The 27,412-nt window shown below is 41.8% G+C and overlaps 1 protein-coding gene across 5 annotated transcripts in view; it reads right to left on the bottom strand.

Moving 5' to 3' along the window:
* Positions 1-27,176, bottom strand: part of PRDM4 (PR/SET domain 4) — a 57,205-nt gene extending 30,029 nt beyond the window's left edge. For 2 of the 5 annotated variants that reach the window (XR_006220210.1, XR_006220211.1), the window contains exons 1-11: positions 26,932-27,071; positions 26,464-26,730; positions 24,200-24,333; positions 21,497-21,682; positions 18,634-19,428; positions 14,575-14,724; positions 13,306-13,424; positions 12,226-12,311; positions 11,486-11,613; positions 10,241-10,555; positions 8,616-8,784 (exon numbers count right to left, since the gene is read on the bottom strand). Coding sequence is in view for 3 of the 5 variants with exons in the window: in XM_042993108.1 (XP_042849042.1) it covers positions 2,413-2,725; positions 8,616-8,784; positions 10,241-10,555; positions 11,486-11,613; positions 12,226-12,311; positions 13,306-13,424; positions 14,575-14,724; positions 18,634-19,428; positions 21,497-21,682; positions 24,200-24,333; positions 26,464-26,474 (2,406 nt within the window). In the remaining 2 variants the exon portion in view is untranslated. Of the gene's footprint in view, positions 1-1,037; positions 2,726-8,615; positions 8,785-9,016; positions 9,071-10,240; positions 10,556-11,485; positions 11,614-12,225; positions 12,312-13,305; positions 13,425-14,574; positions 14,725-18,633; positions 19,429-21,496; positions 21,683-24,199; positions 24,334-26,463; positions 26,731-26,931; positions 27,073-27,099 lie in introns of those variants that run through there. The other 3 variants (XM_042993108.1, XM_042993107.1, XM_042993109.1) reach the window with 3 other exon arrangements.
* Between the last annotated feature and the right edge of the window lie 236 nt (positions 27,177-27,412).

Raw genomic sequence — 27,412 nt, forward strand, 5'->3', positions numbered from 1 at the left:
GGCCCACGCTGCAGACATTCAGCAGGGCTCCAGAGCCCACACTCCTATCCTGTCTCTCAATGTGACTAATCTTCCAACAACAGACTGACCCCAACAGCAGCAACAGATGAAGCCACCTTTAATAGGTAGACAAGGCAGAGTAAACTCTTGTCAAAAGGGCAGTTACCAGGCGGTTCATTTTCTGGGAACAACTTAGAACATGCCATTGAGATCGAAGAGGTAAAAAAGGAGAGGCGGCGCTCCTGGGTGGCTCAGTTGGTTAAGCATCTTGATTTCCGCTCAGGTCAAGATCTCACGGTTCATGGGTTCGAGCCCCACACTGGGCTCTACGCTCACAATGCAGAGCCTGCTTGGGATTCTCTCCTCCTCCCTCTCTCTCCGCCCTTCTCCCACTCATGCTCTCTCTCAAAAGAAACTAAAAAGATAAAAAAAAAAAAAAAAAGGTAAAAAATGGAGGAGACAGTTGAAAATAAGCAACAGCTACATTCTCAAACTATTTTCCAGGCTTCCTGTTTTCATACCAGGCTTAACTATCTGTGATGGCATTTCAACCAGTGCTGGGAAATGAAGGAATTTAACCCAGCCTGAGCTCCCGAGACAGAAGGAGCAAGGGGGCCTGTAGTTCCAGCACCAGCAGTTTCCTGAGAACAGAGGTGGCCGGCCACCAGGATGCCTTCAGCAAAAGGCTGAGTTTGGAGCTGCCCCAGTCCCACCAGTGCTGCCTGCCAGAGGCTTCATGAGCCAGTATCAGCAGCCAGCCCTCACCCCATCCCTCAACCGTAGACCTGCCACAGTTCTCCAAGGAGGCAGCATAGTCAGGGACCCTCAGGGAGGAAAGAAGCAGGAGGGGAGAGTGGGAAACACAGGAAAAATAGTTTGATCAAGCCCTGTTATGCAGAAATACATGATCTCAAAGTTACACTACTTAGGAAATACTTTCTCCACTTCTAACCTTAGGGGGAAAAAATTATACCTGATTTTTCCCTAAATGACTCATTCTTCTTCCTCCACAAAATGAGATTACAAGCAGAATCCTGTATTTTAAAAAAGGCTTTTATTTTAATCCTTCCTAGAGGAATACAGATTTGAATGAAATACATTCATTCCATAAATACATTAGCAGCAAAACCTTCCTACCAGAGTCCTCTCTGCTCCAGCCCCAAGGCTGCACCTTAGAGCAGGCGCACGTTCTAGCAACCGTCAGCTCAGGGATGTGTCTGCCTCTTGCTGTGTAAACAGGGTACGCATGTGAGACCAAGTGAAGGACCGGAGGGATGAACTAACTAAGCTGGGACCCTGAAACACACCCATGTGGTGACCATTAAGCCTTCTATACCTTCAAAATCCTTCGGCACCTGCCATGCTTAACAGAGGAGATCCTTCACCACGGACAACTGAGGTCTAACCTTGCAAATGCTCCAATGTGTTTGGAATCATTTGTCATTCCGTGCTGGCAACATTTTCATGGTGTCTTGTTCTTTTTCATAGGATAAATCAGATATAAAGGATCTTCCCCTCCTTCCTTCCACGGTCCAAGATACCACTTTGCCAGCTGAGTCCACATGTGCTTGTTGTCAGGAGATTATCCAGCAGGCATTACTTGGCTCACTACACCTCCGGGTCCCCTTTGTCTAGAGGCTGGAGGCTTTACTGGAGACAGACACATGTCTGAACCTACAAGGATCTCTAAGGAATAATAACCAGGTGGCTCAACCTGGCTTCCGCCAAAGCTAGTTTTCTGGACAGTGGCCCAAGTGTCTCTCCTTTTCTTTTCTCCACCATTGCCTGCTGCCTGGCTAGTCTTTTTTAATCTGCCCTCTCTGGGCATCTGCTGAAATTTTGGGAAGCAAGGTCTACCCTAAATTCCCAAGAAGCCAAGAGAGATTAAGGCAGGTGTTGCTTTAACCTTGTTAGCTGCAAAGTAACAAGCTTACACTGCCGTGTTCCAATCCACTCTGGGATGACTTAAGTCACGATAGTCTACATAAAACGAAACACCAGAACCACAATCAGCAATCAGGATGGCTGTGAGGCAGGGACCAAGTCATGGGGCTGGGAGGAAAATGGAACAATGGAAGAATCTAAAATAAATCTGACTGGTCTGGGCAGAGGACAGCTCTGACTCAGGTATAAATGCACCACCTAGTTTCCCATGTAAATAAAGAACAGACTTCAAAAGCTGACGCTTTCCTCCCCATACATCACTTAAAAATAGGTTACCTGCTCTCCTTTCCCAATCTGTTCTAAAGTGTTTTCATTAGGATACTCTTCTATAAGTGCTTTATCCATTCCCAGTCTGCTTTGACTGTCGGCTGGAAAAAAATCAGAAACCATTTTATACAAAAACCACTGTAGTGGATAGCTAGTTGTACGTTTTTCCCTTTTGCATTTTCCATCCAAAATAGTTGGCTTTTATTTATGTGCCGAGAGAGACTCATCTGCCGAATACACAGCACTGTTAATTCGACAGTCTTCTGTCCCCACAGAGTCTGCTAGCTCTTCCTCCTCGGAGTCATCCTCTTCTTCCTCCTCTTGTGCTGATGAACTGGAGGTGGGACCTTTGCAGGTTTTCAGGTGGCGGGTGAGATGATATTTGGTAAGATAAGCCTTTGTACACTTTTCACAGACATAATCGCGTTTTCCTTCATGAGAATTGAGATGTTTCTTTAAATGATTTGTTCTCAAGAACAGCTTATCGCACTTGGGACACTTGATCTGGCGCTCTCTAAGAGGAACACAAGGAAAAACCTTTGACTTGGGGTTACACATGACAACCGAGGCACACAATTATTCTGCACAACCTCACGTCTTTGTTAGAGGAGCTCTACTCTTCTGGAAATCAGGCTTTTTTTCATAGCAAACAGCAGAGTCATAAAACATTTGTATAGTTTAAACAGCAGAGATGGATTCTGCCTACCTGTATGTATCTCCTTTGTGTTTCATGTTTATGAAATGCATTCAAGCTGCTGTGAGAACGAGTACTTTGCTCCTTTCCACTGCTGTGCGCTACTTACAAATATACCACAACTTCTCTGTGGTACTGGATTTGTCTACTGTTTATGGATGTTTGGGTGCTTTCCAATTATTATCACAGGCAACAGTACTATGAATATTTTTATACTTGCATGTTGTTCTGCATATGCACGAGTTTCTCTAGGGCATGTACTCAGGGCGCTAGAGTTAGATGAAAGGATATGCACATCCTTAGCTTTACTGAATAATGCTAAACTCTTCTCCACTGTGGTGGGTTGTTTTTTTGTTTTTTTTTTTTAAGATTTTATTTTTAGGGGCATCTGGATGGCTCAGTTAGTTAAGCATCCAACTCCTCATTTCAGCTCAGATCATGATCTCATGATGCTCATGAGATCAAGCCCCACATCGCACTAGGCACTGGGAGAGGAGCCTATTTAAGGTTCTCCGTCTCCCCCCCTGCCTATTCCCTGTTCAAGTGTGTGTGCGCAAACTCTCACAAGCTCTCCCTCAAAAAAAGAAAAAAAACAGTAATAATTTATTTTTAAATAATCTCTACACCCAACATGGGGCTTGAACTTACAACTCTTGCTGTGGCAGAGCAAGAGTTGCATGCTCTACCGACAGAGCCAGCCTGGCGCCCCTCCAACGTGGTAGTACGAATATACATGTCCATCAGCAGCCACTTGAGAGCTCCTGTTGCCCCACATTCTCAACAGCTGGAAGATTCAAATTTGAACATTTGTGCCACCTGGCCAATACATAATGGGATCTCACTATGGTGTTAATTGTATCCCATACAACAAAAATTACCCAGCTCAAACTGTCAGTTGTATCAAGGTTTGAGTAATCCTGGCTTAGACATTTGAGAGAGAAAAAACAGAGATCATGAAAACCTGGAATTTTTTAACTCTAGTTGAACAAAGCTTAACAAGGCTCAGTATACAAAACAGATAAAAGAAGGTTAAGATCCTCGAAAAGGTAGGGTGCAGTGAGAAGTTCTGAAGCCTGAGCCCGTTAGCATTTCTACCACCTTCTCCCAGCAGGAGAGGGCACAGAGGGATTCTGTGTAGCTACAGGATATGGAAAACGAAGTCCCTGCCTTCAAGGAGTTTATGTTTTCTTTTCTTTAAAACTTTTTGAAGTTTATTTATTTATTTTGAGAGACAGAGAGAACTAGTGGAGGACGGGCAGAGAGACAGGGGGACAGAGGACCCAAAGCAGGCTCTGTGCTGACAGCAGAGAGCCCAATGTGGGGCTCAAATTCACGAACCATGAGCTCATGACCTGAGCTGAAGTCTAACACTTAACTGACTGAGCCAGGCACCCCTCAAGGAGTTTATGTTCTAATAGAGGAGTTATACCATAAACAAAAATAAGAAACATGATACCAAACAGTAAAAAGTACTATGAAAAAATGAAACCAGGTAAGAGCAATGGAGTTCTATTTTAGATAAGATAGTCAAGAAAGGCTATTCTGAGATGACAACATTTTTGAGCAAAACCTGAAATGAGACAGAGAGACAGGGAGATATCTAGGGTGGGGGTATGTCTAGGCACAAACAGTTCAGTGCAAAGGCCCCGAGACTGAAGTGTGTTTAGTATGCTGAAGTATCTTCAAAGGGAAGGCAATGTGGCTACTGCAGAATATGAGGAGAAAAGTAATAAAGATGAAGTGGGAGACACGGCACTACCACACCATGAAGGGACTTCCAGACTATGGTAAAAACCTTCTAACCCAAGTATGATGGGAACGACGGAGAATTATGAGCAAAGAACGTTAACAGTCTGACTTGTGTTTTAAATGGATCATTCCAAGGGCGCCTGGGGGGCTCAGTCGGTTAAGCATCCAACTTCAAACCAACTTTGTGGGTTTGAAACCCGCATCAGGCTCTGTGCTGGCAACGAGGAGTCTGCTTGGGATATTCTCTACCCTCCCCCCGCTGCCCCAACTCACACTTTCTCTCTCTCAAAATAAATAAACTTAAAAAAAAAAAAAAATAAGCTAAATAAATGGATCACTCTGGCTGCTATGACAGAATACAGTGTTTTTATGTGTGTGTGTGCCTGGGTAACTGTGTGAGGGAATGCATGAGGAGAGAACAGGAGGAGAAAGGGTGGCTGGAAGACTACTGAAATGGTCCATACAAAAGAGCCTGGTGGTCTGGACTGGGTAAAGCTGAATGAAGAATGGAAGACTGAGTTCAAGATGGCTCCAAGGTGTCTGACTTGAGCCACTAGGATGAGTGGTGGTACCATGTACCGAGCTGGTGAACACTGGGGGAAAATCAAGTTTGTGGAGGTAGTATTAAGAGCTGAGTTTTGAACACACCAGCTTTGAGTTGCTTTGGTGGACATCCAAAATTCAGAGATGCTGACTGGTTAGATACAGAAGGTTGGAGATATCTTAAAGCTGATATCCAAAAACCAATGGGACTAAGAAGATGGCCTAGGGAGTAAGTGTCCCTGCTCCTGTTCTCAAGTTCCTCTTTCTGAAAGGACAGGCAAAGTCAGTCTCTGCTATGTGCCTCACACTCTCCTCACACTGTGGGAGGGAACTCCTCCTGCATTTGGCTTTAGGGCTGTAGCTGGGTTTTTTTCTAAGAAGATAAAATGCATTCTAATAGTACTATATCCATTTTGAAATGTCTAAAGGTAAAAATACAAACATCTGAAAATTTTACCAATGACCTCCCTAGGAAAGGAGCTGTGCTGACAGCTCAGAACCTGCAGTCTGCTTTGGAATCTGTGACTCCCTCTCTTTCTGCCCCTTCCCCACTCACACTCTGTCTCTGAAAAAATAAATGTTTAAAAAAAATTATAAACAAACATTAAAAAAATACTTTACATATTGCATTATGCTGTGAAATGGCTACAAAAAAAGCAAGTGCAAATTCAGCCATCACGTGAAAGAAGAGAAGGTCAAGGTCAATGAAGAAAATAAGTCCACTTTATTAATGTTCATTTCTGGGTACCAAATTTGAAACCAGGTGATGAGGGAAAGTTGCAGAAATTAGAGGCATGAAGGCTGATGAAAAGAGGGCTTAAAGGGAACATGACAGCAATCCCAAGTATGAAAATCTGTGAATTAAAAGACATATTAAATTTACGGGTATCATTCCAGAAGACAGATGTAGCATGAATGGAGGCTGACATAAGTTGATTCAAGCAAAACTTTCCCTCAAAGTATTATCAGTTGTATGGTATTCAAGAAAAAAGTAACCACTTGTCAGAAACACTGTGGAAACAAGGGGAGCATTTGGATGAACTCAGTAGCTCTCAACCCTGGCTGGACATCAGCGTCACTTGGGGAGCTTTTAAAAAATAAAGTCCAGGGCTCTCCCCCTAACCAACTAAATTAGAATCCCTGGAGGTAGGGTCCTGGCACCAACTGGTTTTCACATTTTCTAAGTGATTATTATGAACAGTGTTACAGGTTGAATGTCTGTGTGCCCCACCCCCCAAGAAATTCATGTTATAGACATAAACCACAATGTTATGGTATTTGGAGATGAGGCTTATGAGAGGTAATTAGATTTAGATGAGGTCACGAGGATGGGACCCCCATGATGGATAAGTGTCACATGAAAAGACAAACAGACCAGAGCTCGCTTGCTCTCTCCCCAATGTGAGGACAGAGCAGGAAGTCAGCTATCTGCAAGCTAGGAAAAAGGCTCTCATCAGAACCCAACCATATTGGCACCCTGATCTTGGGTTTCCAGTCTCCAGAAGGTATTTTGTTATGGCAGCTCAAGCTGACTAACATAAGCAGCTGGATTAAATGACGCCAGAGATCTCTTTCAGTGCTAGTATGTATATTCTATACAGTATTTGATAATTAGTGTGTCTAATTTCCAAAATTCACACTAATAATGAAACTATTTCATGAAGACTTTCTTTTAAAAAGTCATTTTGAGCATTATAAATGTAGGCCTAGACTCCTTGTTTTAGTGTCTCAGGCTGCATTTGATTAGGAATCAGACAAAAGAGCTAGTATCTTTACTAAGCCTTATCAAAGTATCAAGTTTCCATTGAACATAACTTTCTAAATAGTACCTCCCATAATATAAGCTAATATTTTCTCCTTCTTCTGACACTTACTAAAAGCTCAGGACCACAAAATCTGTTCTCTTCTCTTTACCAATACTGTAACTAACAAAGCCCAGACATTTAATTACACTTGGATTCATGTAATTTTTTAAAAAAAATTTTTAAGTTTATTTATTTTGAGAGAGCAAGTGAGTGGGAGCAAGGGAGGGGCAGAGGGAGAGAGAGAATCCCAAGCAGGCTCCATGCTATCAGCACAGAGCCTGATATGGGGCTCAATCTCACAACTGTGAGATCATGACCTGAGCTAAAACCAAGACTTGGACGATTAACCAACTGAGCCACCCAGGTGCCTCTCATGCAATAAATTTTTTTTTTTTAATGTTTGTTTATTTATTTTTGAGAGAGAGAGAGAGAGACGGCGCGTGCGTGCGCACATAAGGAGTGGAGGGGCAGTGAGGGGGGTGGCTGGGGAGACACACACAGAATCTGAAGCAGGCTCCAGGCTCTGTGCTGTCAGCACAGAGCCAGACATGGGGCTTGAACCCATGAACCATGAGATCATGACCTGAGCTGAGGTTCGATGCTTAACCAACTGAGCCACCAAGGTGCCCCTCATGCAATAAATTCTTAATGAGTCTCCTAATATTTGACCTTCTCCTTCAATCCTTTATAAAATGGAATATCTCACCTTGACATTTTTCCTCAAAGTCCTTCAACACTTGTATAAGAGTGTGAATACACTTAACATTACTGAACCGTACACTTAAAAGTAGTTAAGACAGTAAATTTTATGTGTTTTTACCATAATCAAAACACACACATGGCACAGAACGGTGCCTGCGACATGGGGAGGTAAAATCCTTCAGTGGCTCCCCATTACCTCCAGAATGAAATTTAATTTTCCTAGTTGGATAAAAGGCTCCTGACTTTACTGCCGCCTCTCTCTCCATTGTTCTCACACGCACACTGTGCTCTAACTGTAAAGAACCACTTGCATTCCACAGTCCTTCTCGTACATGTATTTCTAAATATGCCTTTCCTCTGTCTAGAATACTATTCCCATCCTTTATCCTTCTCTGCCTCCCTAAATAATTCTAACTTAATCTTCTTTACTACTTAGCTCAGACTACCAGGAGGCTCTCCCAGACACCCTGGCCGGGTCAGTGACCCTCTTCCACAGCCTCTCAGGATCTGATGCTTACTCTGACTGCAGCACGGTATGGTAGTGCTGTACTGTTCTGCTTCTCTTACCGGACTTCGAGCTCTTTAAAGACAAGGTCTGTGTCTTTTATCTCTGTGTATTCACCAGTTGGCATAATGCTGGACATCAAGGAGATACTTAAATATTTGTTAAACCAAATCACACTATGTGTTGGAAAAAAGCAAATACAGAGAAGTGAAAAATAAGAAAAATAAAGCAAACAAGTAAAACCTTCCAGGATAAAACCAAAAACTTAGGTTTCCAACCTTTGCTTGGCTGTGTGGACACAAGCAGTGGCTACCAGGGTGCCAAGCCAGGAGGCACACAACGGGTCAGTGCGAGCGAGCACTCGAGTTCACCACCCCAGGGGCGTGTTGGCTGTTGGAGGACTTACTGTGTGTGGATGAGTACGTGTTGCTTGAGGTCCTGCCTCCGCATGAACAACTTGTCGCAGTAATCACACTTGAGATTCTTCTCGCCCGTGTGGATAACCATGTGGGACTCAAGGTGAGCCTTTTGGGTGAAAGACTTGTCACACAAAGTACATCTGTAGTTCTTCTGACCTGCACATGAACCCAAATTGCCACACTGTGACTAACACAATCATTAGCACTCCCAAGAAGACCAGGCACATGTATGGGCATGTGGCAGAGGCAGAAATGAAAGAACTGACTGGTAACTGGAACATCACTTTCTAGGGCTATCTACCAAGAACCAGTCAGAGAATATGAACTTATATTCTGTGACTAAAGCCAGGGAAGCTAATAAATCTGACCTCCTTCTAGGACCACTTACCTGGATGTATATAAATAATTTTTTACTGTTTATAGCTGACACAGGATATAAAATCTGAAAAAAAAAAAAAAAACTACTTATAAGCCTAGAGACCAACCTAACTCAACTATGTTTAAAAAACCTCATAAATTCTAGCACTGTCAACAAATATACTTTTACAACCTAAATTTATAGTTTTCCATTTTTTAAACATATGACCTCATAAACCAGGGATGAAATAAAATACTAAGAATGCAGAAATAAGATTACTCTAAGTCAGGGGATAGCAAACTTTTTCTAAAGTCTAGTCTGTATCTTAAGCTTTGTGGGCCATACAGTCTCTGTTATGACTACTCAGTCTTAATGCAAAGGACAAGAAAGAATTTTACTTTCAAAGATTTGGAAAACCAATGACTCAGACAAGAAAACTAAAACTTCATCAGATATTTTGTAGTATGTATTTTAAAAAGTGTTAAAACAAAGGGGTTGGTTTACATGGAATTTAGAAAACGGAACCTCAGAAAATAGAACTTGGCAGTGTTTACTGAGCACTATTCACAGGAGAGAAACTGGTTCTGGCTGGTGTCTAGGAGTGAGCTCTCATGAAGGCTCAGAGTGTTTCCTTAGAATTCCCTTTGCTGTAACGTCCAAACGCAGGGGCACCGGGGTGACTCAGTCGGTTAAGTGACTTCGGCTTAGAAGAAGGATGAGCTGCATGGTGGGAGCCAGTGAAGACATCTTTCTTTTCATGCCTATTATTAAAAAGCAGCTCCATAGGAAGCTCATGATCTCATAGTTGGTGAGTTTGAGCCCTGTGCTGAGCTCTGTGCTAACAGCTTGGAGCCTGCAGCCTGCTTTGGATTCTGGGTCTCCCCCTCTCTCTCTGTCCTTCCCTGCTTGTGCACGAGTATGCTCTTTCTCTCTCAAAAATAAATAAACTTAAAAAAAAGTCCAAACATGGATCACCTTTCTAATTCAGTACATTTTCCCAGTCACCTTCACACTATGGGGTGGGGAGGGGGGACCTGGAATGGGGAACACTGTAATAACTGGAGGCAACACTCTCTGAGGAAGCACAATTATTCCACCCAGATTTATCACCCAATGAAGTCCTGCTGAGAGCCAGCTGGATTCATTCTCTAATATCTCAATTCTATACCCGCAAGACTATCTTGTTGCAATTTCTTTACTACTGCAATTTCTAATTGTCGTGAAATTCCATTTTGATGGTCCAATATAACGTACCTGTATGTATCTTGAGGTGGGTCCGCAGGTTGCTGGGATCACTAAAAGCCTTGCTACAGAAATCACACTTGTGGGGCTTCATACCCATGTGACCCATAAAGTGGACGTGAAGTTTGGAAGGAGAGATAAAAGCCTGGGGGCACATGGAGCACTTCCACTTCCTCTCTTTGCTGTGGCTTGGTCCATGGCTGCTGCTGTGGCCCTGGCTATGAAGATGGTTATGGATGTGGCTGGTAAGGTGAGCTTTGAACTCTGTATAGGAATTGCACTCCTTGCCACAGTTACAGAGGTGCACATCTGGGTGTTCAGGAACACCTTCAAAAAAAAAAAAATTACTCAATGTCTTCTCGTAGTTAAATTTTAAAACTCGTTCTGGGTATTAATAATGTTGCTTGCATTCTCCGTTCTACCAAAATTTCCACCTTGCCCATTACCTGTAAAACTAAAATGTCTTGTTCAATACTCCCAGCATCTCACAGAGCATGCCAGATACAAAGGAAGCACTTGGTAACACTGGATTATAAGACATCTTTCCCAGGCAAAAAAATTTTTTTAGTGGGGCGTCTGGGTGGCTCAGTGTGTTAAGCATCTGACTTCGGCTCAGGTCATGATCTCGCAGCTCGTGAGTTCAAGCCCCATGTCGTGCTCTGTGCTGACAGCTCAGAGCCTGGAGCCTTCAGATTCTGTGTCTCCGGTCATGATCTCGCAGCTCGTTGAGTTCAAGCCCCATGTCGTGCTCTGTCCTGACAGCTCAGAGCCTAGAGCCTTCAGATTCTGTGTCTCCCTCTCTCTTGTCCTCTCCCCCAATCGCACTGTCTCTCTCAAAAATAAACAAACATTAAAAAAAATTTTTTTGGTAGTAAAAACTTTTAAACTTGTCGTCATGACACAGGGCAAAGGAAAAGACTATGAAGATTAAATCCATTAAAGGAGATTGTCTGTTTTTTATGAATTTAAATTACAATGGTACTGGCTCAAAAAGCAGCCTCAGGAACTTCCAATACCCCAAATCAAAATCCTAACACAAAAGTTCCTTTCATATGAATACTGCTTAATCAATAACATTCAGTTTATGAAGAACCTCACAGATTTTAACACTTCTAACATAGGGTAATATCCTACTTTTATATATATGAACGTATGTAATTTGGTTCACCTAACATGTAACCATTACCAAAACTACTTCTGGTCCTTGGTGTTTTTACCATGCTAGATTCAGGAGAAATAAGTCTTATCGTAACTTACCAATCTGCTGAGCATAATCCCGGCTGTAATAAAAAAGCAGTTCATTTTCAGGAGGGATATCTTGTGAAGTGCAGAAATAGATTTTTCCATCATGGGGATAAGCCACCAAATTCTGTTCTTCCCGGTTCCTAAGTTATCACATTTAATAGATCAAGCATATCAATTTTGAAATATATGCTAAACACATCATATCCCTAGAACAAAACTCTACATGAATACTTAGACATAACTATTTTCTTTAGGTTATTTTTCCAATTCCCTACCCTAGTGATTAGGAGGGACTCATATAGAAACAAAATTCATACTTGTGTACATCAGCTGATTGCCCTTTATAGTCAGAACCACTAGAGAGTCTTTCACCAGAAGAAAAGTTAATAAAATGAAATATTAAGAGCATATGACAAAGACACAGAGATAGAGAACTGAACAAGAACTACAACAGCCTGAGGGCTGATTAATAGTGGAAATAAAGAGAAGGTACCCACTTGCAAATTCAATGATAACTGTATCATTACTTATTGTTTAAATAAACTAGTTTAAAAAAGGATAGTTTCTTGTGTTTTGACTTACAGTTGCCATTAATCAGCAACTACTGGAGGAAAGAAGGTAAAAAGCCTTAGGCCTTAACATATGTTCAGATAGCAGTATAATCTGGACCCTGACTCTTCCCTATTTTATGCAAAGCTTCCTACTGAAAAACATTCAAATCGTAACTATTTCTTCATCCAGACTACTCTTACCTGGCTTTGCGCACAAACATCATCCAATTACATTCATTTTCATCAGTTGTAATGATGCAGAATTCTAGGACACCGTTGTGGTATATCTGTCAACAGAAGGTAAACATACATATCAAATGAACTAACACAATACAAAGCGCTATTAAACTTAGGCTAGCAACAATCGCATTTACTCTGCAGTAGATCTCAGCTTTCATAGTCAGTGTGGAAATCCATGGTTGCCTTCTCACACGTTTGTCATTCCACCAGTCCCCCATTTCCAGCAACGTCATAAATACCATCAGAGACTGACAGTGCTCAAGGTATAGAATGACCTTGCTCTTGATTATTCACATTTTGGCTTGACTGGAAAACACAAAACAGTCTACTTGTCTTCATCACCTACCATATGGTGGAGGTGGATCACTGAATGGACAAAAAGGTCAGAGAACCATCTCTTCTCATTCTTTTTCCACTGGACCTAGCGTTCTTCTGTGTTCTTTCTGGAAACCAAAATTCAAGTCCCCAGTGCCAGCAACACCATACCTTTCCACTGATCACAAGACCAACCTTCCTCTCACTCCAATTCTGCAGGCATCATTCCCAATCTATTGACTACAAGTGAATCTCTACAAACATGTTACAGGAATAGCTATTTATGTCAAAACCCTGCATTTCCAGCCCCTCCCATTAGAAAACTAGAGAAATGGTCTCAGCTTCCAATCCCAGAACTGTTTCTCAAGCTATTTGAGAAATGTTTTCGTTGATTACAAAACAAGACTTTCATCATATAAACAAAGTCCATGGCCTCAGCTGCCACAAGTAATTAGAATGAAGAATTACTGGATTATCTAACAAAAGAAAGACTAAAAACAGTTTACCTTCTAAATTCAATAGCTGGTATTTTGCTAAATATTATAATTTGGCTATAAAGAACAAAAAGGACATAATATTAAACAAATGACTGACAGGTGAATGGCACCGTATGAGTCTTGCCCAATTTCGACTTTTACTACGTCACTTCTACTGCTTTTACACTTTTAACTACATCACTGTAATAAAAACATCCAAAAGTCACAGAAGAACTTCATGAACGCTGACCTTCCATATATGGTTAACCGCCTTGTCTGTCCATTCTGCTACTTCCATGGAGTGACTCTGCTGGCCAATGAGAGGCCCAAAGCAAGTCCGCACAGGAATGGTTTCTCCAGTCCATACACCTAGCAGGGGAAAGACACCAACTACCCAGTCAATGATTTAAACACCTAATAGGATATACAAGAGAGAGTAGCTTAGCTCACATAAAGAATCTTATCCTCAGTGAACCTAAGAACTGATACTCCAGCACTCCTGTGAGGTAGCTAAGTTTTATGGGTTCTATCCTATAAATATGGAAAATGTAATCAACACATTAAAGGAAACTCAGAAGAAATATGCAGAGTAAGAACCACTATCAGAAATTCCTAAACCCAGTTTTATACACAAGGAACCAAAACAAGTCCTTCCCAAATGACTAAAGAACATTACTTGATGATAAAAACATAGACCAATTACTGTAAGTCAAACTTATGAAATCATCTGTGCTTAAAGCACTGCTCTATATTATTTAAGCTTTTTAATGCTTTCAACTGACTCATACCCAAACTACAGCTGAAAAATAATGAACCTAGTTTGGTATTTTCAAAGAAAAGGCACAGTAATTTAGAAACCATTTTATGTTTATTTATTTTTGAGACAGAGAGAGAGCGAGCATGAACGGGGGAGGGTCAGAGAGAGAGGGAGACACAGAATCCGAAACAGGCTCCAGGCTCTGAGCGGTCAGCACAGAGCCCGATGCGGGGCTCGAACTCACGGACCGCGAGATCATGACCTGAGCCGAAGTCGGCCGCTTAACCGACTGAGCCACCCAGGCGCCCCTAGAAACCATTTTAAATTCAAATATGGGTAACCAAACTCTGGCAGTCCTTTCTCCTAAGGAGTATTAGGAAATTTAAAAACACTTGATCTTTTTTTTGTGACAAAAAGTTATCAGTGGTGAATTTTCCACGTCTTAGAGAAGAAACTTAAGTTTCGAGGAATGTTTTGTCATAATTGTTAGAGGATGATACAGCCAAGAATCAAAGTCTTCAGACTCAGGCCAAGAGTTTCTCCTTTATTCAATTTTGATTCTAAGAAAGGGGAATTTTCTCAATAAAGTTTCAACTTGATTTATTGCTATTACTACACAAATGTTCCTAAAAGAATGCTTAAGCCATAAATTAACTTTTGATCAACCAAATAATGATGAAATTATACCTATCCACTTTTACAACTCTACACTAACAGAGAAAGAAGAGAACTGATGGGCTTTGAGAGTTCCAAGGTTCTTACCAACTTCTGCTCCCACAACTGACTGGCGAAGAACAAGCTGCTTTGGGAGAGAAAGCCTCGCCCTGCTCTCTATTGGAGTGTCAGGAACAAAAGTCACTGGTCCGTGATCAGGGCAGTCTGAGGGATAGGCTCGGTCACAGAGCGTGCACCCTATGGATGGGAAATTTGAGAGATACAAACGGGGTTAGTTCAAGCAGCCTAAATTGCCACCTGCTTTTTAATTTAAATGCTATTACTAAAACATAACCAATAAGAAGCAAAGTTCTAATAAAAATATTCTGATCAAACAATCACTTTCTTACACTAAAATACATATCCCAGTCTTAGATCTCTCTCTGACAGGATCTGAATTTTTTTTTTTAATCCCACAGGACAATTTTACTATTCAGTCCATAAGAGACTGATTGAAAAGTAGATTACTTTTTACACTAGTAAAAGTAGATTACACTAGATTATTTAAAAAATGAATTACATTATTCCTTACATTAGGTAGATACCTTTACATATATCTAAAGTCCCAAGATTCCAACTCTACCCAACTATATGAGGACAGTGAGTTGAAATGCTGTCATGCAAGGTCAAAACGGAGAGGACAATACAGGTCAACAGAGTCAGAGACAGCGGCACCTCTGTTCACTTTTCTTTCACTATCAACAAATTGGTCAACCAGGTTTTGATAACAGATTCTTTTTTAAAAAAGGCGGGGGGCAAAAAATGCTCTTTGGGACGATAGGTAGAATCAGCTTCTTGCAGACATGTTTGCTTAAAATTCTTAATTTCTTACTGTTCATACTGTCTTTCTTTTTGCATTGTCAGAAAGGGTGCTGCCTTTATATACTGATCTCTATGCTTACTGTGACTTCACTTTTACAACAAGTGTCATTCTCTGTAAATCTTCTGCTTTTTTATTTCTGTTAAGGAAGAGCATACATGACCCCTTTTAGTCAATGATTATGTTCAAACTTTCCGAATTCGTCCACAAATAGTTGGAATACATAAACCTTAGAACCACAGCCATCAAAGTGTCTTTCTCCTAAGCAATCATTACACATTTCCACTTATATGACATAAAATATCAAAGTTTTCATATTTACGCAAAGCAGAGATAATATCTTACTTCAACTACTACTTGACTAAAAATTCCTTGAATATTAAAGATCCCCTACAGTTGGTGAGAACTGATTCTCCATTGCACTGAAGAATCCATGTTAAATCTCCAAATGAGATTCAGATTTCATACCAGAAAAATGCTTAAAGGTTTCTCCGAAAATACACAAATGGCAAATAAGGACAGAGGTTCAACATTGTTGTCACTGGGGAAATGCAAATCTAATCCACAATGACATGCCACCTCACAGCCACTAAGATGGCTACAACAGAAAGTGTTTAAAAGATGTGGAGAAATTAGAACACTCATACACGGATGTTGAGAACTGAAAATGGTGCAACTACTTCAGAAAACAGTCTGGCAATTTCTCAGAAAGTTAAACATAAAGCAATTCTACTCTTTTTTTTTTAATGTTTATTTATTTTTGAGAGACAGAGAGAGACAGAGTGTTGGGGGGGGGGGGGGGGGGGGGGGCAGAGAGAGAGAAAGACACAGAATCTGAAGAGGCTCCAGGCTCTGAGCTGTCAGCACAGAGCCTGATAAGGGGCTCGAACTCACAAGCCATGAGATCATGACCTGAGCCAAAGTCGGACGCTTAACTGACTGAGCCACCCAGGCATCACAAAGCAATTCTACTCTTAAACATGTATCTAAGAGACTTAAAAACATGTTCATACAAAAACTTGCATATGAATATTCATAGCAGCATTATTCTTAATAGTCAAAAGTAGAAACTAAATGTTCAAGAATGAAAGGTAGATAAACAAAATGTGGTTATCACCACACAATGGAGTAGTACTCAACCATAAAGAGGAATGGGGTACTGATCCATGCTACATGGACGAGCCAGGACATTATGCTAAGGGAAAGAAGCAAGACAAGGAAAGCCACAGGTTGTATGCTACCACTATATGAAGTGTCCAGAATAGGTGAATCTATAGAAAGATTAATGGATGCCTGAGAATGATGGCAGGGAAAGGAGGAGGGGAGGAGGGGTTAGAAGGAAAGGAATGATGAGTGACTGCTAGTGGGGTATCTGGGGTGATAAAATTGTTTTGGAATAAGATAGTGGTGCTGGTTCCACAACCTTGTCAATATACTAAAAGCCACTAAATTGTACAATGTAAAATGTACATGTGAATTAAAAAAAAACACATAGGAGCAAGAGGTTCTGCATACCCATATAAAAAAGGATCAATAGGCTTACTTAGGCCACCTCTTAACTTCTGCTAAGTTAATGAGCCTACATTCCTAAATTATTTCAAAATTATAAATTTCAGACTTTAAAAGGTTAACATAAAAGTCCTCCTCACTGCTTGGCTTCTGAGGCACCAGAAGCTCTGTCCTACTTTTCTGACCCTCCTGTTCAATCTACTTCGGAAGCTCTTCCTCTGCCATCGCATCTTAAAATCCCTAACCCTCTTATATGCCATACTCGCACTAGGAGCTAATTTCACTCCACTTCCATGGCTGTGATTAACGTCCTAATGCTGAGGATCCCTAAATAGCTGCAGACAGATCTCTGTGTTCCAGATTAATATTCTCACTAAACACCTCCACTGGGTATCTTATAGACACTAAAATCAACAGGTCTGAAACCAGACTCACCATCACTCCTCAAAAAAACAAACAAAAAATAGAAAACTACAATAAAAAACAACAGTCCTCCTCCGCCATTCATTATCCTAAGGAGTGGTACCACTACCCCCTAGTCTCCTGCCAGAAACCAGGGGTATCTCCTTAACCCTTCTCTCCCAACTTCTGTAAATATACCCCACTTTTTCTCACCATCATTCCTTCTATTTTAGGTTAGAAAATCACCTTTCACTTAAATTATGGCATCATCTCCTTTACCTACTACTTGCCTCTAACAAACTAGCCCTCACCTTGCAGCAGAACCCCCATCCCAAACCTCACTCCTTCAGATCCTTGACTGGTCTTAGAAAACCCTTTGTGTTCTGGCTCCTACTTCTTTCTCATCACCCACATTTTATGCTTCAGCAATTCTGAACCATGTGACATTCTCTTAGTTCTAGGCACTTATGGGTGGCAACTCCTGTCTGGGATGCTGTTCTTCCTGATCCTCTGCTGCCAACACCTTTAATGTCCTTTGAGTCTGTGCTAACACATACACAGTGTCCCCTGATAAGTCTTCCCTATTGCTTCCATGGCGTTGTTAGATGCCCACCTCAGGCTCCTTCAGACCTGGCACTTAACCCCACCTTCCCATTTATCATACCATATCTCAACAGCCCCTTTACTTGCCCACGCTTCCCATCAGATTATAAGCTCGTTAAAGTCAGCTGTCCTCTGCTGCAGACTGCTTTCTACCCCGTGTCTGGCACAGAGGCCGGCATATACTAAGCATTCAACATGTTTCCTGCATGAATGACGCATGTAATGACATCAATAAACCAACAGTTTTTCTATTGCTTTTTGTTATTCTTGACCCATAAAAAGAACTTTTACATGCCCAACTACAGTAATTTATACGCAATCTGAGCAAAAATAAAACTTGCATTTGTATCTACCTACTATTTCCATACGGATAAAGAAGTACATGTGATCTAATAAATCTTATGTTGAAAAAGCACACAACCTGACACACAGAATACCTCAGAGAACACCTCACTACAGTTCTATAATTAACTCTATTTTTGAAACACAGGGATAGATCTTGATTACTGGGCTGAGAGTATCTGTAAAATACAGAAGGAAATGACTATGGTTTCATTACTTCAGGATACTGTAAGAACCAACAAAATGTCTGTATGTCATCTGACTTACTTAAGAAAAAGCCATTAACATAACGGACAATGCACAAAGAAAAATTCCAAAGTCTATTACTTTCTATACTCCCTTAATCAACACCTGACTTTGTGATTAAATCTGTTAGAGATGATAGCCCTTTCTACCAATATTTCCAAAAGAAAAAGGCTAAGCACACTCACAAATCGTAAACAAGGTTGCCATATTTTCCTTGTTTGAATTGGAGTCTTCCATTTGCAGTGAAGGTGGTACAAAAGAAAGACTGTCTGAAGATACATCTACATGACCTGTCCCCATAGCAACCTCCTGGGTGATGGAGGAGACAGCCACAGGTTCTAGGCTTAGGCCAACTTCATGGAGGGAAACAGATTCTAAGGAGGCGAGGTTGTGTGAGGTAGAGAGTGCCACGCTTACAGAGTTGGTGCTCATGGCCACGGTGTGGATGGAGTCACTGAGGGCACTGTCAGACATCCCGTTGACCCGACTTGCAATGTGGTCTGTCTCCATGACCACAGGGAGCTCCAGACCATTCCCATGAATGGGTATCACACCACCATGTCCTACAGTGTCTGCTGCAAGGTTGTTGCTCACAGAATCTACAGACAGAGGTTCATGACTTCTGGAGCCATTTGGGATTTGGGCATGCTCGCCTGCAACTCCGTCCATTGTAAGCTCTTCTGCCATTCCATCTGTAGAGATTGGGCTGGTAACCCTAGAGACGTTCTCCATAGTGATTGTTGTGTCCAAGGCCACCTCATGGCCATCACTGGGATGAAGACTTTGGGCACCATGTGTGTTCACAGAGCGAGAGTCTATTGAAACAATGCCTGGTTCTAATCCAACATTTCCATTGGACTGATAGGGATCTAGAGCTGAAGCATTATTGGCAATAGATAATGCTGTATTACCATCAACATTTATAGAGTTAGGGTGGATATACTGAGGTGGTGGTCTGTCAGCTAAATAAGATAAAATGCCTGAAAAAAGAAGAAGATGAGATTTTAGAGACTTTTTAGTACATTGTTAAATATAAGGAATTCCAAATCTTAGAAGCTACTTTCCTTAAAAATATAACTAAATTAATCTCTTATCTACTTCTTTGGTTTAATTAACATATATGCTTTATAAAAATAGCAACATAGGAGTGCCTGAATGGCTTAGTTGGTTAAGCATCTGACTCCTGATTTCAGCTCAGGTCATGATCTCATGGTTCATGAGTTCCAGCCCTGTGTTGGGGCTCTACACTGAAGAGCAGGGCCTGCTTGGGATTCTCTCTGTCTCCCTCTTTCTCTCTGCCCCTCCCCAACTCATGCTTGCTCTGGCTCTCAAAATAAATAAAAACTTAAAAAAAAAAAAAAAAAAAAAACTTTAAAAATGGCAACATAAATAGGCCATAAAATAATCTCCTACCTATTTGGTTTAACTGATATATACCTTATAAATAGCAACATTCATATACCATAATTCAGTTTTCCCTGTGAAACTCAGAAATCGTAAAAAAAAATTAACTATGTTCCTTTGAAGTCACTGGAAATTGAACATTTAAATGACGCCTTTAATATGTATATAGTTGGAATTCCTGAAACCTAAGATACTGAAATTTCCTCTATTATAGTTAAAAGGTAAAAGGATTTAAAAGCAGATCTTCCACATGAAAATGTTAATTAATTTAATAAAATTTAATTAAATACAACTAAGTTTTAAGTTATTAAACTATCATAACACATTATGGTCTATTCAAAATAAGTCACAATTGTATCTGCTTTATTAAAACCGAAAGAAACATTTAAACACTCATGCTTATAAGGATGTGGTCAAATGGTACTTGCTGCACTGCCAGTGGGAATGTAAATTACTAAAACCTCTTTGGAAAGTATATATATCTTAATATATAAAAGTATACATATAGTTTTAGATATATATATAAAATTAAATACATACAAGTACATACACACTTAATACATATACTCATGTGCAAGAGCATATGAACCCCAAAAACACTTTCATAGGCTCTTGCACAAGAAATTCCACTTAATGGTAATCTTCACTAAATGCATTTCATAAATATTATACACAAAGACTTTCCTATAATAGTAATAAGAACCTGGAAAAAACCAAAATGTCCAACAATAAAGATTGATATAATAAACAAACGATGGAATATCCATTCAGTAGATTGTAACGCAACATTAAAAAGAATAATTACAAAAACCATGCAGAAGTTAGGAAAAATAACTATGTAAAAACACAGGAAAATATTAAGTGGAAAAAAGGACACACAACCATATAGAAAGTACAGTCTTAGTTATAAAAAACAGTAAAAATCTATACACCAAAATAAAAGACAGGAAGAAAGTACACCAAGAAGATGGATGATAGGACTATTGGTGGTTCTTCTCCCCATTTGCTAAATTTTCTGAAACATACACTGAGAATAAGAAGTCAATAAACTTAAAACCAATAAACCTTAATTTATAATAAATAGTGACACTAGCAGGACGTGTGGTTGACAGGAATTACAACTGCAAAATTATAAAAATTAAATCAAGGAAACACTGGAGGAGAAAGGAAAAAAACTGTTCATCTGTCATTAAGAAATCATGCTTAGTCTGGGGCGCCTGGGTGGCTCAGTTGGCTAAGCGTCCGACTCCGGCTCAGGTCATAATCTTGCGGCTCATGGATTCGAGCCCCGCGTCGGGCTCTGTGCCAACAGCTCGGAGCCTGGAGCCTGTTTCGGATTCTGTGTCTCCCTCTCTCTCTGACCCTCCCCCATTCATACTCTTTCTCTGTCTCAAAAAATAAATAAACGTTAAGAAAAAAATTAAAAAAAAAAAATTATGCTTAGTCAAACTGCTATATTAATAATGTGTGATCTGTATATGCTAAAAGGAAAAGTACAAAAACATATAAAGATTTTTTTCCCCACCTAGAGATTAATATCTAATACTGACAAACAGAAAATAGGGTTATTCAAGTCTTCAAGAAGTGAAGTTAATAGGAGGCTCTATTCTTTCTTCAAATTTCCCAAATAACTATAATACTTACCAGGTAGAATGGTTCTGAAGTAACTGCTCTCCAGGTGGGGGTAAGGTGGTGGAGGTAGGGTGTAGTTTCTTTCGGGTAACCCACACATCACCCCTCGATCCCCAATACCCATTGGGAGCATCAGAGACAAAGCAGAAGGCAGAGAGCTCAGGGAGGGACCCAGGTTTGGAATTGCCACTGGCAGGCCTACAAAAAAGTTTTTTTTCTCAATTAAAAGAAAGTTAAGTACTTAAAAATTCTCTCAATAATCACTAGCTAAACTCAAGAAAGTTTCTGCAAATGGGGAAAAATCTCACCTAAAAGCCCTTTATATCCCCAGACAGGAAGTGTTGTGCAAATATCCACAAACAGGCCCTAAAGTTAGTTCTCAAGTTAGTTTTAAAATGGCCAAGTTGATCCTCCAGTTGTCTGTATTGCTTTCAAGTACTAAAACATTTAATTACAATTAAAAACCTAGTTTAAATAAAATTTAAAAGAACAAATCATACAGAGATAAAAATGGGAAAAAATACCAAAGCTCACAGGAGTAGTCTTTGAGTAATGATATTACAGATTATTAATTTTTTTTTAATGTTTTTATTTATTTTTGAGAGAGAGACAGAGCATGAGCAGGGGAGGGGCAGCGAGAGAGGGAGACACAGAATCCAAAGCAGGCTCCAGGCTCTGAGCTGTCAGCACAGAGCCCAACACGGGGCTCAAACTCACGGAGTGTGAAATCATGACCTGAGCTGAAGCCGGACACTTAACCAACTGAGCCACCCAGGCACCCCTACAGATTTTTTTTAACCTCATTATTTATATTTACCATTTTATATGGTGAGAATGTTTTACTGTTTAAAAATTCTTAGCCGGGGCGCCTGGGTGGCTCAGTTCGTTAAGCGTCTGACTAGGCTCAGGTCATGATCTCACAGTTCATGAGTTCCAGCCCCAAGTCAGGCTCTGTGCTGATGGCTAAGAGCCTACTTCGGATTCTGTGTCTCCCTCTCTACCCCTTGCCTGCTCACATTATGTGTGTGTGTGTGTCTCTCTCTCTCTCTCTCTCTCTCTCTCTCAAAAATAAATACACATTAAAAAAATTAAAAAGGAAATTCTTAGAGGGGTGCCTGGGTGGCTCAGTCAGTTAAGCATCCAACTCTTAATTTTGGCTCAGGTCATGATCTCACAGGTTGTGAGATCGAGCCCCACATCAGGCTCTGCACTGACAGCATGGAGCCTGCTTGGCATTCTCTCTCTCTCTCTCTCTCTCTCTCTCTCTCTCTCTCTGTCCCTCCCCCACTTGTGCGTGCATACGTGCTCTCTCTCTTTCAAAATAGACTTAAAAAAAACTTTAAATAAAATTTCTTAGATATGCTTCTACTTGGAAGTGCAAAACTGTACAAATATACAGTCTTTAGTACATATGCTGTATTTCATGATTTAAAAAAATTCAAACTTTAGATTGTATCTATCTTGGATTATATCTGCAAGGTGTGGAAACGACTCTTACTGTACCTAAGTGTAATAATGAATACTGACCAACTTGAGCAGTGATTTATGTTTGCCCATGGCAATATTTTTTAATAGGCTTTTCCTCCTTAACGAGAGTGTTCACTAAAAGGAATGCCTAAGAGATAATCAAATGAACTCACTAATAAATTGTTTAATTTCTTTTGTGGACACTGAAAGGAATGTGGAGACCCTAGTTCAGATGAATTTATTTAACTGCTGCACAGTAGTAATTAAGCAGGTAATTCCCTACAGAGAACTATTTAAACAACTTATAGATTTAAAATATCCTTAGGGGTGCCTGGGTGGCTCAATCGATTAAGCATCCATCTTCAGCTCAGGTCATGATCTCACGGTTTGTGAGTTCGAGCCCCATGTCAGGCTCTGTGCTAATAGCTCAGAGCCTGAAACCTGCTTCTGATTCTGTGTCTTCCTCTCTCTCTCTGCCCCTTCCCCACTTGCATTGTTTCTCTCTAAAATAAATTTTAAAAACATTAAATAAATTTTAGGGAAAAAAATACCCTAAACATTAATTCTTATTTTGATAAAGAAAGTCCATTATGATGTCACAAATCTTTAACGACCACTAGCTTACCACTGTAAGAACGAACAGCTTATCTCTTTTCTATTTCAGGAGAAAAAAGAAAATAAAGCAGATAAAAAGGTTTTAAATGTACAGCGATAGAGAAAATGGGAGCTTTTTCTGTACAACTCCTCTCTGGATACTGAGGCTCCCAGGGAGCCCTACCTGGGAGCTCCATCTCTGGCATCTCCTCTTATAATTCTCAGCCTCATGCATTTGCGGTTGTTCCTGGTTTTGGATGTAATAGAAAATAAAGCTCAATTCCTCCTATTTACTGAGAAGGCTTAATAGAGTAACTTTCATTCTCTTCTATTAACCCAGGGACAGAGCGCCAAGGGAGTGAACCAGATGAATGGGTAATCCTAGACAAAATGCCAAGCAAATTACAGCTCTAGGTAACAGGCCACCCACCCCACAAGAGGACTAATCAGAAAAAGCTGCCACTCCCGTCCACTAGAACTCCAGGACTCCACAAAAACATTCCTTCCATTACGCTGCCACTCGTGGAACTGCTGTTCACACCTGCCTGGCTTCCCCTTCACACTCGTAAAGGGGCTTTGACCCCCTGCAGGCTCCATTTAGAACTGATAATACAATTAAGTGTTCCAATCCAGTCGCTCTCCCTTCCCACTCACCTGGGGCAGGGATGGCGTTGTGAGTGGGTGAGGCAGCCAACCCTAGGTGACTCCCTGAGCCTGGCAAGGCATTGCTCACAGAGGATGAAGTCAGCTGCTCCATCCCCACTGGGCTCAGGTTCATTTCATTCATCCTAGGAAAGAGCACACACGAGTGAGGTGAAATCTTACCTCAGTGATTCCCTTTTAAGGTACTGCACAACCTGAGGCAATCAGGATAGGGAAATGAGAGCAGACCAACTACTAATTCATTTTTATGCTCACAGCTCTCAGACAGCGAATGTCATATTCTTTCTAATCATAAAAACTCTGGGATTCAGAGACGTTAACTCAGTCAACGTCACAAAGCAAAAATATGATGTAACTCAGGTGTGCTTTGTTTCAAACCCTACGCACACTACCCGAAGCAAAGCACAATCCTTAGAGCACATGGCAATAAGAGTTTTTGTTTTTTTAAATACCCAAGCTTTCTCTTTCACAGTATTTTCTCCAAATGGCCTATTACTTCAAACCAGACTTTTGCAGATGGTTTGGTTTAATTCACTTAAAAGAATTTTTACTAATTCTTTTTACAGGAGTTATAGTGATACTGGGTCTGAATTAAATTATTAATAATGAGGGGCACCTGGGTGGCTCAGTCGGTTAAGCGTCCGACTTCGGCTCAGGTCATGATCTCGTGGTTTGAGAGCTCGAGCCCCGCATCAGGCTCTGTGCTCACAGCTCAGAGCCTGGAGCCTGCTTCAGATTCCGGGTCTCTTCCTCTCTGTGTCCCTACCTTGCTCATGCTCTGTCTCTGTCTCTCAATAATAAATGTTAAAAAAAAAAAAAAAAAAAAAAAAAAATTGAAATATGTGATCTGGATGAAGCAATGCATCTTCATCCTTACTAGAAAGGCAACTAGAAGCATAGGATAAATGAGGTGCATCAAGGACAACACATTAATAACAGTACAAGTATTTAATTATGCTATAAAAGAATGCAAAAAAAATCCTATAGCCTAAAGAAACAACAGCTACCTGTAATGCTGAAAGTTTCTAGGTGAGTTTGTTTAAAATGGACTTTTCCTGTAATTTCTTACAGCTATAAATGTAATTAAAACTCTACAACCACCAGAGCAGTAATAACCTATAACAAATGGCTACGATATTTTTTTTAAGTAAGCTAAAAGTCTATAGCTTCAAATCTCAGTCTAAAAATTCCTGAATTTAATCTGTGTACCTAATCTCCAGATAAAAATCAAAATGGTGTTTCTGGGTTGACTCCTAGGCCTTCTTCTCAAACCAGTTCAAACCAGAGTTTAGCGTGAGGCTCAGCAGATTTCTGCTTTGTCGTGAGTCACTGAAATGTGATGACCTCAGCAGCCATAAACCAAAGGTAACAAATATCCCAGGGAAAGCAAGCAGATGAAGGGAATTTACAATAAGATCCGAAGACTCTCATTCTAAAGGGCAATTCTATTCTACCTACCTTTCTCATACGGGTTTCTAGGAAGCAAGCTTGGAAGAAGAGCTAAAAATCAAGATCCCAAGCTCTCTCTTCTTCCCTACTCATTCCTGGTAAAATCCTTTCCTTCACACTTCTGCAGTTTGTATGTGTGTGTTTCTAACTGACTTACAGAATAAACCATTTGCCACTTGCTAATCTTGCAACTTTTTCTTAGAATGACATATAAAAAGCTAACTGAAACGCACCCACTTTGCAAAAGGCATGGACAGGTTCAGCAACTTCAGTGAATTCGTCTTCCTCATCCTAAACATACAGCCTATGAAAGGGTCCCGAAACAACAGCCAAATGTAACTCTATCTGGCACCGATCTGTACTGCCATGGTATCATAAAGTACCTGAAATATTTGCATGAAACCTGCAACACTAAGAACTTAATTCTCCCACATTACCATCTGGGCCACAGGGTAACCAGCAAAATTCAAGGTGAAGCATGGTGTTAAGCTAAAAATACACTCTGGAATCCAGATCAAGATATTAAACGCTCAAATAACTCAAAGGCACAGGGAAAAGGTGTGAATGAGCCAAAAATCAACGTGTGACTATCTAGAACGATTCGCATTTGGAGTAAATTTGGTTGCATGAGGCTGGATTCAACCCAACTCTGGTTTCTGGATTTCTGGTCTCCTTTGGGACATAAATCCATTTGCAAATCGCACCTGTAACCTCCCTCGCGGCACCAAAACCAAAGAAAGGCACTCTGAACTCTGATTTGCCAAACGCTTCCCAAAGATGTCACCAGCACAGGGCCCATCACTCACCTGTGATGCATCTGCTTGGGGCCAAGTGTCAGAGAAAAGAACACAGGCGCGGCGGGGAACCGGCATCAGGGTTTGCATTCCAGGGTCACGTGCTACCGCATCTTGCTTACAACCGCTGCACAAACGCGGCCCCGCGGCCCCGCGGCCGCCCGGGGCCGCCCAACTTCTCCCGAGGGCCGGCGGCCGCGCACCCCGCCGCGAGATGGGGCATGCCGGGGGACACCCGGGGCTTTTCCTCCAGAAGCTTCGGGAGGGGGGCTGCCCAACCTGGGGGGTGGGAGGGAGGAGAGGACAAGGGCGGTCACCAAAACGGAGTGGATGCAGTCCCCGTCCCCTCGCCACCGGCGCGCCCGGGCGCTTCGGACACCGCCTCCCAGGGGCGGCCGACTGACTCGCCCGCCCGCCGGCGTGAGGCCCGCAGGCCCAGCCGCCCTCGCCCAGCCCCGGCCGGGCCCGCGCGCAGCCCACCTGCCGGCCGCGCGGGGGGCGCGCGCGCCTGCCCCACCGCTTTGTTCCTCATCCGGGCAGAGCTTGCCTCGGGCCCTCCCCGCCCGCTCGACCCCCGCGCCCCGGGGGCCGCTGGCCTAACGTTTCCCGCCCGGCCCGGCCCAGCCCGCCGACTCCTCAGGGCCGCACCCTCCGAGGCGCGTTTCCGGCTCCTCAGCCACTCGGGGCGCCTGCCGCTCCGCCCCTCGTGCGTGCGCCCCTCCCGGCCGTGGCCCGCTAGCGGCGACTGCGTCCCGGCGCCCCTCCCCCAGCCGAGCCCCTTCCGCGCGTGCGCACTGAGAGGACCCAGGCCCGAGGGGTGCGGGGCCCGGAGAGGCTCCGGAGGGAGCGTCGCGTCTCAGGCCTGCTGGATTGCGTCGAGCGCCGAGCTATCGACCCACAGTTGCTAGGCATCCAGCGCTGCAGAGCATGTATTGAACGGGTTCTGAGTCCCCTAAATCCT

Source organism: Panthera tigris, chromosome B4 (assembly GCF_018350195.1).
Source record: "Panthera tigris isolate Pti1 chromosome B4, P.tigris_Pti1_mat1.1, whole genome shotgun sequence".
In the NCBI taxonomy this organism is placed as follows: Eukaryota; Metazoa; Chordata; class Mammalia; order Carnivora; family Felidae; genus Panthera; species Panthera tigris.